General features: G+C 43.6%; 1 protein-coding gene across 2 annotated transcripts in view; it reads right to left on the bottom strand.

Moving 5' to 3' along the window:
• Positions 1-270: 270 nt before the first annotated feature.
• Positions 271-14,450, bottom strand: part of LOC115177928 (thrombospondin type-1 domain-containing protein 7A) — a 98,294-nt gene continuing 84,114 nt past the window's right edge. Inside the window, exons 19-28 of one of the 2 annotated variants that reach the window (XM_029738925.1) lie at positions 11,015-11,130; positions 10,247-10,364; positions 7,775-7,920; positions 7,421-7,595; positions 6,859-7,032; positions 5,710-5,805; positions 5,486-5,571; positions 4,914-5,127; positions 3,969-4,056; positions 271-2,354 (exon numbers count right to left, since the gene is read on the bottom strand). In XM_029738925.1, coding sequence (XP_029594785.1) covers positions 2,264-2,354; positions 3,969-4,056; positions 4,914-5,127; positions 5,486-5,571; positions 5,710-5,805; positions 6,859-7,032; positions 7,421-7,595; positions 7,775-7,920; positions 10,247-10,364; positions 11,015-11,130 — 1,304 coding nt within the window. In that variant the 3' untranslated portion in view covers positions 271-2,263. The remainder of the gene's footprint in view (positions 2,355-3,968; positions 4,057-4,913; positions 5,128-5,485; positions 5,572-5,709; positions 5,806-6,858; positions 7,033-7,420; positions 7,596-7,774; positions 7,921-10,246; positions 10,365-11,014; positions 11,131-14,450) is intronic. The other variant, XM_029738933.1, reaches the window with a different exon arrangement.

Genomic DNA, 14,450 nt, shown 5'->3' with positions numbered 1-14,450 from the left:
GAAAGAGAGAGAGAAAGACAGGAGAACGAGGGCGGGATAGAGAGAGGTAGGAAGAGGGAGAGAGAGAGAGGTAGGAAGAGGGAGAGAGAGAGAGGTAGGAAGAGGGAGAGAGAGAGAGAGGGGGTAGAAAAAGAGATAGAGGGAAAGAAGAGACTTCAAGAGAGCCTTGCAGTATAACTTTTCATTTGTGTCTAGAGAGACATCTAGTGGTACAGCTAACATAATGACAGTACACTAGAAAGACATCAATCAACATTTTCACTGTAACTTAGCATGTTTATAACACTTTCTTCATTTATTTTTAGTAATACTGCCGATACAATCTCTACAAAATGACGGAGTCTTATCTTTTTGTACAACACACAACTTGCATCAAGAGAACCACCATCAGTAATATCATACACCCACTTTGCAATATTCAAACTAAACATTTGTGTGCAATACAAAATAAATGTACACATATGTTGATCTTTTTTTTCTCCAAAAATTCAAAAATGTTATTATTTAAAAGGAAAACTGACCGAAAAAGTAAACATTCTCCTCATCAGCTGCTCTTCCAGCTATCAGGCTGACTGGTCGAATTCTGCCACTGCAGAACAGCGGCGTCATGTTTCCTTTGTATTCATACGCTGTAATGAAGGCTGCTTAGACGGACCTCGATATATACAGAATATATGATGTGATATTGTACGCCGGGAGAACGACTGCATCGTTATAACATGTCTAAGGGCACCTATGATATGGGTCATTGTGAAAAAGGACATTTTAAATAGTCTTAAGTCAGAACTGAAAACCACTGTCGTGTTCCTAGAGCCTTTGTCCTACAAAATGGTACTGTTTAACTTCTAAATTCATCAGTCATTCATTACATGAATCAATGACATACAGTTTAAACCTGTGCTGCACCCATTATTAAATATGTTGGTTTCATGAATGTATATGGTACTGTAGATAGCTGATCATTGACAATAAGGCAGAAGTTAGGGTTGCGTGACATTAGAAGTTAGATAAAAAATACAATAGTAGTCACACACATCGTTTTAGCTTTAGAAGGGTTTTGTTTTTTTGCGAAAACAAGTTATCTAAAAAATAAGAAAATCCATTTACCCATTTATCTTCCATGTACATATGGGCTTTGTTTCATATTTAGAACATTTAAACCATTGGAAATATCTCATTGTAAGCAAGAACAGAATCAATGGTCCTCATTTAAGTAGTCTTTTCGATTTCATCCGGGCATAGAGAGGGACAATACCAAACAAACTACAGTATATCGACCACAAAAGATACTGGACCAAAAACAAAACGAGTTGTGACAAAATAAAATCTATACATATTTACTATTGATTCACACCCCCCTGTGTTATAGAATGTGGACATCATCTCCAGTTTTCATGTATCCATGGCCTTGAAAATGCCTATTATTTTCACATTTTGTTTCCAACTGCATATGGTTGTGTCTTAAGAGAGGCAATGTTCTATGGCAATACAACGTATAACTCATCATGTGCATATCATGCTGCACTAATATAGTGCAATAATAGTGCCTGAAACAAAGCAAAAGGGAGACAGGCAATAGATCCAGTAACCAGGGATTGTTTCTCATCTTGTGTTCTCTGTCTGTATATGTTTATCCTTCAAGATAGGCCTCTGTCTAGGAATCAACCGGAAACCAAAAGTATCTCTTTGTTTGTGACCGAAGAAGGAGATTTCAGTCAAAATCCAGAAAGGAAATGAATCCAAGCCTTTTTATGGAGATTTTCTCCCCTTCCCTGCGGTGACTTTTGGCAACGTGCGAACCGTCAGTGCATCCTAAGCCTCCAGCTACTCAACGTTTCAGTGACAAGCAGAAAAACACGGCAAAGAAATGAGCTTGTGCTGTTTGTGTTCAAAGACAGAAAAGTTTGTCTCTTCGCAGCAGCCCTTCCATTTGAAAGCAAAAAAGGGCAAACAAAAAAAGGCATTTTCCTCGTAGTGAGTGGAGGCTGTGAAGGCTTTTGTTTAAGGAAATATCACAAAAGAAAATGGAAAAGGAGAACTGCTGCTTGAAATGGACTAAACCCAAATACGTCTAAGTGGAGAAATGTTTCCTCAATTCCAATCTCCATTTAACTCATGAGGACCCAAAATGGATTCAAGATGGCCGTTGGTCTTCTTCTGATCTGCAGATGAAAACATCCCTGTCCGTCCTATGATGGGATATGTCTCTTTGTTTTTACGGCAGGTGTGGCAGGTCTCTAGAGGACTAGGCTACCCCAGAGTCCTACATGTCAGCGTCCCCGTCATAGGCTAGGGTGAGAGGTTTCAATCGGTTGTTCATTTGCCTCTGTCTCTTTGGTTTCTTTGGCTTTTTGCTAAGAGGAAGAGTAGACAACATGTTACTACCCTGACTTACAATCTGTACACTACAGTGCAAGTAATACACCACCAGCACTAGAAAGTGGCTATTACTATTATGTCAGATCTAACATATCGCTGCGATTGTTCCAAATGAATGATATCTCTATAAAACGGACATTTCGGAAGACATGGGCATATCAAAAAGATAAAAAGCAAGTTAAAGGTATTAGTATGTTAATTTGCATTAATATCTGTGGCCATGCTTCACTTGACTTCTATGGCTCTGAGCTATAAAGTACCTTTTGTATTGGCTCTGACAGTGCAAGAATATTACAGAGCTATTTAGCAAACATCACCATCCTAGGAAAAGAGAAGCACTATTGCTGTCCTGCAATCGTTAATGCCTCAAAAAGATGCACGCATAAACGCTTACTTCTACTGCATGTGTCCATATTTCTTGATGGTAACGTGAACGTGATCATCCTCAACGATTGGTGTTTCGTGCATAACAAACGTGAGCAACATAATACATGTGTGTGACAATGTATGGTAAATAGAGGATAAACAGGGATGAGATGGCAGAGGGGATTTGATAAACGCAGGGGAATGTTGCTCCTGCTCCAAAATATAGTAGCTATCTGTCATGGCCACCAGAGGGCAGTATGACATCATCATTGTGCGATTTTACATTCAAGAAAAGAAATAAGTCTACAGGAAAAGGCCAGAATGAGTCTTAATAGGGGTTGAATAAGTCAACGGTGGTCACATCAGTTGTCACTAAGCCTGGTCACAGATTTTGTTCCAGGCCAACACTAACACTTCTGAGTTAACTAATCTTCATCTTGAGATGTTGATTAGTAATTGGGTGTGTTAGGGTCTGGAGACCACTGCCCTAATGGTTTAGGTTAATGATTTGGTGAAGGTAAGCTCATCCTAAAGTCGGAAGCTTACTTACGACCAGGTTCTATCCGGAGCCTACCACCTACAGTATGAGGGACCCATAGAAGGTGATTTCCTGGGACATCACCTGCACTAGCAACTTCACACAGCTGGTCAAGCGGGACATGTCATGTGACACTGGTGGAGGGGTCACAGGTCAGCGGTCAACGATTGGCACTGCAGCTACTCGTAGGGCCGCCTCTTTTTCCTCTTTAGCCGCTGCCCTGGCCGCTGCTTTGGCCGCTGCCCTGGCCGCTGCTTTGGCCGCTGCCCTGGCCGCTGCTTTGGCCGCTGCCCTGGCCGCTGCTTTGGCCGCTGCCCTGGCCGCTGCTTTGGCCGCTGCTTTGGCTACTGCTTTGGCCCAACTCTTGGCAATCGGGGCAGGTATAAGTCAACTCATGTGCATTTTGGCCCATCCAGACCACCGTCCCATTGGCGTTGGACTCAGTGGCCTGAAGACGGCGGAGGACACTGTAACTGCTGCTGGCGACAGATGGCATGAAGAAAACAAAACAAACAACAAAACAATAAATAAACCAAAAAGATGAGGGGGGATGAACCGACTAACGACTAAATGAAAAGGTTCAAAATCTAATCGGACCAACAACAACAAAAAATCACTACGGGGATTTTTAATGAACGATGAAGGGACGGATGAGTAAAAAAAGACAAGAACAGAGCGGACTCACCAAGCTAGGTATATCATAGACACTATGAACATGAGCAGTACCAGGGCTCCCGCTGCTACACCATATACCCACATCTTCAGCTTGCCATCTGTGGAGGAGGGAGAGCTGTCAGTTCAGCTGGCTACGCGGCTGACTGTGTCCGTAACACAATCAGAATTGGGAAGAATAATTCATTTGTCAAGCACTTTGCCCACTCATCAAGCAGAACTGGATTCTGGAAGGAACACAAGGTTGATGATGGCATCCTTTTGAAAGAAGTCTTCAGAGCTTCCACTTAGTTCCGCAATTTACAAAATGGACATGTTTTGTAGATTAGCAATGCAAGGCAACATATGCCAGTTTTCATTCATTTCTGGCGTTGTAAATGTTGATCTGAACTGTGCTTTGAAGGACATGTCTAGACAGTCTCAATCTGTCGAAAATACTAGAAGCCCAAGTTCCACTTACTGCCTCAGTGACATGCAGCACTCTAACCAGAAAGCACTATGGGGTTAACCAAGCATGTTGGTCTTTAGAAATGTTAAAGCAGTTAATATTAGCTAAGAGCATACAAGAAATTAGCATAATACATAGTATCTCCTGTATTGGTTACAATCCTGCTGCAGCATCTAACCAATCATCAGCCAAGTGCTTCCTTTTCATTTCATGCACTTATTTAGCAATGATGAAAGAGTAGCAGAGAAACATTCCTCTGATCCAAACTGGTCCTCCCATCACTTTACATTCTTTCTATATTTACTATTGTCAGAAGTGTGTGCAGAAATGTAACTCTCATAAACCAAAAGCCGTAAAAGCTATTTACTGTGGTCGACGTAGCTGCACCTGGAATAAATAATGCCCCCGCAGCATCGATCTAATTTTCGTGGGTTTACTTTTTGTACCCTGCACCTGCAAGTTACTGAACGTGTGTTCACTACTTCTAGGATAGTCACGTAGCTGGTTCACCTGGTCCAAAGGGCTGCAGGTACCAGGTGCGTCCGGTGCGTCCTGGCTGTATGGTGGCAGGCAGGGTGGGGTTGATGGCACGGCTGGTCTTCACGTCAGTCTTCTTGTCCCCGGCTGTGGGGATCTCCAGGATGGGTATGGGGGTGCAGTGGTCCAGCTGGCCACTGGAGGACATCACCTCGGTGTAGCCCTCCTCGCACATACACACGCCAGCCTGAAGAGGGCAGTGTTACACAAATACAGTTCACTGCTGTGTTTGAATATGCTAGTATCTGTCAAATCCTTGCTTCCTCTGTCCTTGTTTCCTCAATTCCTTTCAAAGCTAATTGGAGGAGGAGGTCAGAGGGAGGGACCTTGGATCCTCTCCTTTGATGCACTTTGAAAGGAATTGAGGAGACAAGGATGGAGGAAGCAAGGATTTGACAGGTGTTAATGCTTTCAGACACAACCACGGTTGTCAGCTTGTCACTATCTGGCCATGCTAGAACGGACTGAAGTGCAACGCGTTCAGAACACAAACCTAATCTGAACCACTTTCACTCACATACATTGACTACCCGTGAACAGCTCACCTCAGTGCACAAGGACATTGGCATTTGACACGGCGGGTCACAGGAGTTGTTGTCGTCCCCTGGAGGATTGATAGGGGGGCATCCTCCTGTAGGTCAAAGGTCACCAAAGAAGGATCAGACGGCATGTGATTGGTCAGATCTTTAGGCTTTGATGTCAACTCTAATAAGGCGTATGGAAAGAAGTGCATTAAGGCACGCACCATTGAAGGTTTAGTAGTGCCTACCTGTGACGTTGAGTCCATCAGAGCGCTGACACCAGGTGACGCGAGAGGAGCCTGACCACGTGCCGCTCATCCACTTGTACTCAAAACACTCCCCATCTGTAAGAGCACAAGACATAATGATATCGATGAGCCATTAAGCCAGGTACAGAACAGAGCCACATTTAATTCAGATCAGTTCTACTGAATTAAACGGAACTTAATCGAACAGAGGGGTGTGGTTCGATTTTTACATTCTGGATGAACGGCTCAGGCTTTTGCTAGATGGCTTAGCATGAACGCTGTTAATGTTTTATCAATATCTCCATCAGTGCTCCAAGTGACCCATAGTCTGTAGGGAGCCCTCTGTAACTAATCACCTGCACAACCAGTTCAACTCTATCGTAAATGAGCAATCTAACTAAGAATTTAGATTTTTCTCTCAGTGCTCGCTGGCTACAGTATTATCGCTACAATCACTACAATAGATTTTTTATCATCCGTCAGGGCATAATGATCTGGGCTGTTTCTATCTCTTTCTCCCTCTCCCTCTTCCCTATATTGCTTCCTCTACCTCTACCTCTCCCCTCTCTCTTTCACTCCTCTCTCTCCTGTTTTTCCTCTCCATCCCATGTATCGCTCCATCTCCGCCTGTCTCCCCTTCCCCTTCTTGTTAAAGAGCGCTGGGCCACCCCATCCCCTCATGGGCCCATAGTGATGCTTATAAACCAGGTCATCCCAGCGACGGCTTCCGTGGGGCGGCCGCAGCAGTGTGTGAGAAAAATAGGGACTCCCCAGCCAGAGCCCAGGGGGACGTAGTGGGGGGTTGGGGATTCACATAACACTGTATGCTCTAGTCTAGTCCAACCCATGAATAAAATGCCTGAGGGACCATGCTAGTACTGTACAAAAACATGAGGAATTTGTTTTGCCACATTTTGACCTAGTAAAATAAATTCCTCATGGGGAATGTTATTTGACTTCGGTGAAAACATAAAACATGGGTTGTATTCATTAGGCACCAAATGGAAGAAAACGGACTGAAGTGGGAAGGGACTACCTTAATTGTCCAATAAAAAAAAAAAAAAAAAATTTTTGTCTTCCGTTGCAAAACACTTTGCTCGTGTGCCCTAATGAATACAACCCTGTTTTCCCAATCTCACCAGTTCTCACCAGTGCAAGGTCGGGACTCCCAATCCTGGTCAGGACACAGCTGGACGTTCTCGGGCTCCTGGGCCATGACGGCTCGCGAGCGCACCTGGACAGAGCCAAAGTCCACGCCGGCCCCTTTGGCACACACACTCAGACACGGGCTCCAGTCAGACCACTCCATCAGGTAGCATTCACCTACAGAGAGAGAGAGAGAGAGAGGAGAGAGAACCACACAGCTGTTAGCTTCTTTGTTCCATTTGGAGTGATATACCTAGAGAAACAGAGCAAGAAACACAACTAAAGCTAACCAAGTCAGGCTTATTAAACTCTTCGGGTTGATGAACATCTATTACAGCTCAAAGCAGATTGTTGTTGAAGTGATGTATGGGTACATCTGCATATAAAGGAGATGATAGGAATTCACAATGTGTTGTGCTGTTTTTTTCTCTATGCTTTTCTTGTACAGGAATAGGTTTAATCTAGAGCTATGCTGCCACCCACACTGTACCATGAGGCACAATATAAAAAAAACAACACATCTACATAAGACAGGAGCGCTGTATACAGTTAGCTGGTTGTTTACCTGGACAGGGCAGAACACAGGTCTCCTTCAGTATGATCAGTTTGTCTCTGTTGACAGCCAGTTCCAGACCCCCACACAGCTCCTCCTCCACCATGCTGCCCTCTCCCTCTCCGGAGCCGTCCGACACGAAGCACGACAGGTTCCGGTAGCGAAGTCCCGCTCCACATACCACCTCCTGGGGGAGACAGACACACACACAGAAGCATACACACACACACACACGCACGCACACGCACGCACACGCACACGCACGCACACGCACACACACACGGAAAAGTCAGATCATATCCTCTGTGTAGGTTAACTGAGTAAAAGAGTCAACGAGAGAATAAGACAGTGTGTGGTGTAGCCTACCTCCACTCTGCACTCAGACCAGGGGCTGTACTGCCACCTGTAACAGGGTCTGACAGGACAAGGTTTCCACTGCTCCAGCTGAGAGGGACAGGGGCGCCCGTCTCCCTGGGACCCCTGCACCACCACCCTGCTACGCCACATCCTCCCTGGAACACAAAAATGCAGTGACATCATTAATGTGAGACACTCACTGGACAATTAGTCTTGTACAGAAGTAGGATCTTAATTTGATCACCCTGTTGCAGGACAACTTTCCTGCAACGCAGTGTAGTGTATTCGAGGTTTAAAAGGCTCCTGAAGTTTGTAATTTTCACTTTGAAATTTCAGACTTCATTTTTCCCCTTATGAAAAAATCTATCAACACCTTCAAAAATGGCCATGAATTATAATCCAGATAATAATTCACATTTCCGGTTGGTGAGGATTATTTTCCCGCTGAAGCTAAACTGACTCAAGTGAAGATTCTACATCTGTAGTAGTTACAGTATCGCGTCTACCTAAAGACGTGTAGAAAGTCTGCAGACGTAGGGACTATTTCATTCAGAAAGGAAGCTTTGACTGTGATTTACATCAACATGTGACTGATGTCTGAATAGGGAGATGCATGAGCTCGGGCTACAAACCAAACGCAGCAGTGATCTCCGTCTAGACAAACGCAAGACAATGATGCGTTGCTCCCTCCTGTATTCTTTTCCTTTCTTTTGAATGGAGCAGTCTGCTAAAGTTCATCCTTTGTTTTAATGTCAGGTCATTCACCATTCAGTGCATTCAATTGGCAAAGAAATGTAATTACAGTATGGGCCTACAAACAGTTATTGTGTGTATTTATGTACATGTGTATTCGTGTGGACTCCTGTGCGTCTTTGCGTGTGTGTTACTACATTATTTATAGGTTGCTGTATTAGTCGTCCCTAACTACTTGACAAAGGCAGCTCTTGAAAAAGCCTGCTACACTGTTCTGTGCTCCAGCCATATTGATTACCTCTCTACTTCCACTCTTCCACTTGAGCAAAATGACTTTTCCTTTCTGTTCTGACAACTACTGCCTTCCTTTTATATAACACCAGTACAGCACCATATGAGGTGGTGAAGTCTCTTATGTGTAATGGATCTGCTGCGCTGCAGTTTGAGTATTTGTAAGCTTTCTTGATTCTAAAGGGCTTTGCAATGTGATGTATACAGTAGATATACTAAGAGTGCATCATCGCAGATGAAGTATAGGCATTAAGTGAGCTAACACACACACACACACACACACACACACACACACACACACACACACACACACACACACAGGGATTGTGATTTGCTGTAAAACACTGGTACTTCATGTACTGCAGACTCAATTTCCACCTCTCCCTCGCATTCATTCCTCTCTTTCCACTGCTCTCGTAGAAATCCATCTCCACTGCTTCCACGCCACATGCTCTTTCAAACCCCTTACCCTTTCTCCGTCTCTGTTTTGCAATTGGTCACACATAACAGCTCCTTTTCCAACACAGAGCCAGCAATCCTCTCCCTCAACCAAACAACAAAGAGCACCTGCTACCCTTATCAGACAGTAAAATACAGCATTCTCTCTCAGACATAATTCTACCTCACACCCTGTTCTAGCCAACAGGACATCCTCTATAGATCAGGTGAGGATCCCCATTGCACCTTTAGCCACTATTAAAACACTTATCTCTTGCCTGTGATTTAGCTGCAGGTGCTAGAGGCTACAGGCTGGCTGTTACTTCAAAGGGCTCCCCACAGAGCCGCTAGCAGACAGACATAATAGGACAGAATCAATTGTCTGATGCCGCACAACAAACAAACAACAAAGGACAGAGCAGTCACTTTACAGGGCGATGTATGAGGCAATCTCTCTCAGTTCAATGAGCAGTCTTTTTTTTTGGGGGGGGGGGGGGGTTCTCCCAACCCATTAAGAGTGTGATGTGATGTGTCTCAAATGGGCCGATGTAGTTTTTTTGGTGCAGACGGAGATCCCCGTGATCGTTGGTCATCTGACAGCGGAGAGGAGCTGTTGATCTAACATGGGTTGATAGCACAGCGAACGTAGGGAGATGTGCATTCTATTATGTAAGGAATTGGTTGAACGGAATAGAGTGAGATTGAAGACACTGTATGGCTGTGTTTTAATGCCGTTTGTCTGGTTTGCGATCTTTGTTTTTTTCCCCAAACCATGGCCGCCTGAGATATTCTGGGATTTCAGCTTGAATAGGATGTTTGTGGCAAACAAAGCATTCAATTGCAGAACATGCAAACGTTCCTTCTCTAACTCATGCACTGTATCTCATATTGAACCAATATTCACATAACCACCAAGATGAGTCTGGTTTGATGACCCTCAGGAGAAGTTAACCCATTTAAGTGTCCTTCACTTCTTCTTCTTCTTGATCATCTCAGACGTTCAGCTAGGAGCCGTTGACAGAATAAGGATATAGGAGGAGCATCAGGTCTTTGCCTTACCATCCAGCCCACACGTGTGCGAGCATTCCGACCAGGCCGACCAATCAGACAGCTGGCAGTTGACGGGACACTCCACCACACAGGAAATGTTCATCTGCCACTTCCTCTCCAGGCTCAGCTATGAAAGAGCGGGATCATTATCACTCAGTAACAGTATCAGTCACAACACCTATCATAGTGGGGTTTTGCAACAGACTGGTACAGCCAGCCCAGACCCATTACTTCTTACCTCTGTCTGACCCCTAGGTAAACAGCCTATAATTCCCAGGAGCTGCTGGTTCTGTTCTGGCACAAGATGGGCACCCGGCTTGTTTAAACCCTATTATCCCTGATTGAGCCGGACTGAAACTGGGCCATGGGTTCAATAGCAGTGAGGTTAGTTTTTCCACTACAGCCTGCAAGGGACAATTTCAGAGCGTCTGAATGGATTATGAATGAACTGAGTTGAATCTGATGGGGCAACAGCAATCCTCATGTGTAAACACTTCTAAATGTTTTATGGAGATGCTGTACATGCCTGTCATTTTATTTGCCTAGAATCACTTGTGGCTGATACTGATCCATATTATGTTACTGCTGCTCTGCTGAGCTAAATTAGTAATACTCCAAGGACACACAACTTCAAAATATTGACAGTACAGTTGGTTCAGTTACTCTGGAAACAGTCCAATTTCAATATCACTAGTATTGACTTTCATCATAGTGGACCTGAATGAGGGCAAGGGTTGTAATCAGGAGTTGAGGATAGAGCGTTTAAGAGGGTCTCACCTCCTTACAAAACTTGAGGTCGACAGACTTGCCGTCGCTGCGTACACAATCCAGCATCCGCGTCTTGATGCCATTCCCGCACACAGCATTGGCACTTAGCTGACATGTGCTCCAGTCTGAGGGGAAAAGGCAGATCAGTATGAAAGTCACACTCAAATTCAAGACAAACTCACAAACATACACTGAGTATACTAAACATTAGGAACACCTTCCTAATATTGAGTTGCACCACCTTTTTCCCTCAGAACAGCCTCAATTCGTCAGGGCATGGACTCTACAAGGTGTCGAAAGCGTTCCACAGGGATGCTGGCCCATGTCGACTCCAATGCTTCCCACAGTTGTGTCAAGTTGGCTGGATGTCCTTTGGGTGGTGGACCATTCTTGATACACACGGGAAACTGTTGAGCGTGAAAAACCTAGCAGCGTTGCAGTTGACACAAATCGGTGTGCCTGGCATCTGCTACCATATGCTGTTCAAAGGGACACATTTTTTTGTCTTGCCCATTCACCCTCTGAATGGCACACATACACAATCCATGTCTCAATTGTCTCAAGGCTTGATTATCCTTCTTTAACTTGTCTCCTCCCCTTCATCTACGTTGATTGAAGTGGATTTAACAAGTGGCATCAATAAGGAGTCATAGCTTTCACCTGAATTCATCTGGTCAGTCTATGTCATGGAAAGAACAGGTGTTCTAAAATGTTTTCTATACTCAGTGTACAGTAGGACCCGAACCAATAATTTATATATACACTAGATGGCTAATAGGTGGCGCTGATTTGAAGCCACCACACCACCATTTTACTACCCTGCCCACCGTTGTAAAAATAAGCTATAGAAATTCATTTGAATTCATTTCTACATTCGTTTTTACCAAATTGATTCTATTACAGACACCTTAATGCATACTTTGAAATTATATTATGTGAGCTAAACATACAAATAATAATAAAATAAATATGCAAAAACATTTTCCTTAAAGTACAATGTTTTGATAGTAAAGTGTTGCTGTCCCAACTACAATATTTAAATACTTACATCCATGTAATTTTGTCCTTGAAACATTTAATAGAAATACTGTAAAGAGTTCCCTTATATTCATACGGAGGACTCGTTCTTCTGGGGAGTACCAATATGTCCGACCGGTACCTTCAAAGCCTTTCATTGGCCAGTAAACAGCATCCATAATCTAGTGTTTATATACATCATTGCCCCAAACCAGACTTGAGATACACGTGCAAAGCTTCAATCATTAGGCAAAGGGTACATTTGATGTTAAAGCCTGTTTAAGGCAGTGCCAACCCCAAGCCCTTTTCTAAAGATAGGATATTTACTCAGTTGAGTTTGATGGCAGTTGATAAGTTTGGCAACAGATGCATAGAGAACACCTCTAACACTTGAACTCATTAACTGAACAGAGTCATAACCGCTTGTAACACCTGCTCTGCCGTGCTTTTGACAGCTGAACTAGGACACGTGACGGAGGAGCACGTAAAAAGATCAAGAGAAATGGCCACGCCTATTTCAAGAGAAGCGGTGGAATTGTCTCACTTGCATAAAAAGAAAGATACCTTAATAGAAAATGACTCAAGTAAAAGTAAAAAGTCACCCAGTAAAATACTACTTGAGTGAAAGTCTAAAAGTATTTGATTTTAAATATACTCAAGTATCAAAAGTAAATGTAATTGATGAAATATGAAAAGTAAAAGTATATTATATTAAGCAAACCAAATGGCACACTTTTCTTGTTTTTTTAAATATATGTATAGTAAGGGGCACACTCCAACACTCAGACGCCATTTACAAATAAAGTGTTTGTGTTTAGTGAGTCCGCCTGTCACGCCCTGATCTGTTTCACCTGTCCTTGTGGTTGTCTCCACCCCCTCCAGGTGTCGCTTATTTTCCGCTTATTTTTCTTGTATGTTCAAGACAACCAGTGTGGTTTTGCCTGTGCGCCTGCGTTTCTATCCTCTTTTACTAGTCCTCCCGGTTTTGACCTTTGCCTGTTTTTCTGGACTCCGTTCCCACCTGCCTGACCATTCTGCCTGCCCTGACCTCCAGCCTGCCTGCCATTCTGTACCTCTGGAACTCTGAACTGGTTTGGACTTTTTGCCTGTCCACGACCATTCTCTTGCCTACCCCTTTGGATTGTTAATAAACATCTTGGACTCTAACCATCTGCCTCCCGTGTCTGCATCTGGGTCTCGCTTTGTGCCCTTATACCGCCAGATCAGAGGCAGTACAGATGACCAGGGACGCTCTCTTGATAAGTGTGTGAATTGGACCATTTTCCTGTCCTGCTAAGCTTTCAAAATGTATGGAGTACTTTTGGTTGTCAGGGAAAATATATGGAGTAAAAAGTACATCATTTTCTTTACAAATGTAGTGAAGTAAAAGTAATCCAAAATATAAAAAGTAAAGTACAGATACTCAAACTTTACACCAAAACGTAGGTGCTTTACACCGCTGTTCAAGAGAGACATCAAGTTGTGTGTTGTGCCCTTTCACATCTCCCATCACTAATTTTTCAGACACCACCTTGACTTTGCAGTTCAACCTGTTTAATACAGACCCAAAATAAACGAGCCTCTGAAGTGAAGCATATCATTTGAATCCAGAGAAGTTGGAGTCCCAGAGCCCCCAGTCAAATAACCATGTGGCTCTAGTTAATGCCAGGAAGCCTGTCTACTGCTGAGGGGCCCGGGGATCATTCAAACGCCTGCAACACTCTGACAAAGATGAGTGGCTGTTTTTAAGCGGCTGTTTTGAGAGCTCAACTCCTGCTGCAAAGCTTTGTGGCACTCGGGGGAGTCGAAGAGGGAGATTGTGGAGAGAGAGAATGATTCAGACAAGCAGAGGCAAGATGGTTCCTGGCAACATGAAATAGAGCATTTCCAGTAATGATCTCTACTGGTATTTTATTTACATAGTTACTGTGTGGCCCTGAAAGGCCTGGGTGCCTCTGGGAGCGGAGCGCTACAGATTAGCAGTGAAGTGAGCAACAGACAGAGTGGAGAGGGAGAGAGAGCTACGATATTGAAGATAACACTACAAATCTCTGGAATCACAGAGGAGCCACCAAAAAAGACTGTGCAGTTTAATTGGAGCAAGTAGTTTTGGAGTAGCACTAGATAGAGTATGCTGCACCAAGAGTGTGCAATATTAATACGCTACCTTATAGTGTGTATATAGATTTTTTTTTTAAACTGTATTGGTTGGGTAAAGTTATTTCAGTATGAGTAAAAGTAGAACACTTATAGGCCCAGTGCAGTCAAAAACATGATTTTCCTGTGTTTTATATATATTTCCACCATATGAGGTTGGAATAATACTAGGAATTTGTGGAAATGATAATGCCCTTTTAGTGTAAGAGCTGTTTAAAAAGACCACCTGAAATTTCTGCTTGTTTTGGTGGGATGGAGTCACCACTTGGTT

This window comes from Salmo trutta, chromosome 3 (genome assembly GCF_901001165.1).
Source record: "Salmo trutta chromosome 3, fSalTru1.1, whole genome shotgun sequence".
NCBI lineage: Eukaryota > Metazoa > Chordata > Actinopteri > Salmoniformes > Salmonidae > Salmo > Salmo trutta.
Note: the sequence above shows the minus strand (reverse complement) of the source record. Positions and strands in the feature narration are given on the sequence as shown.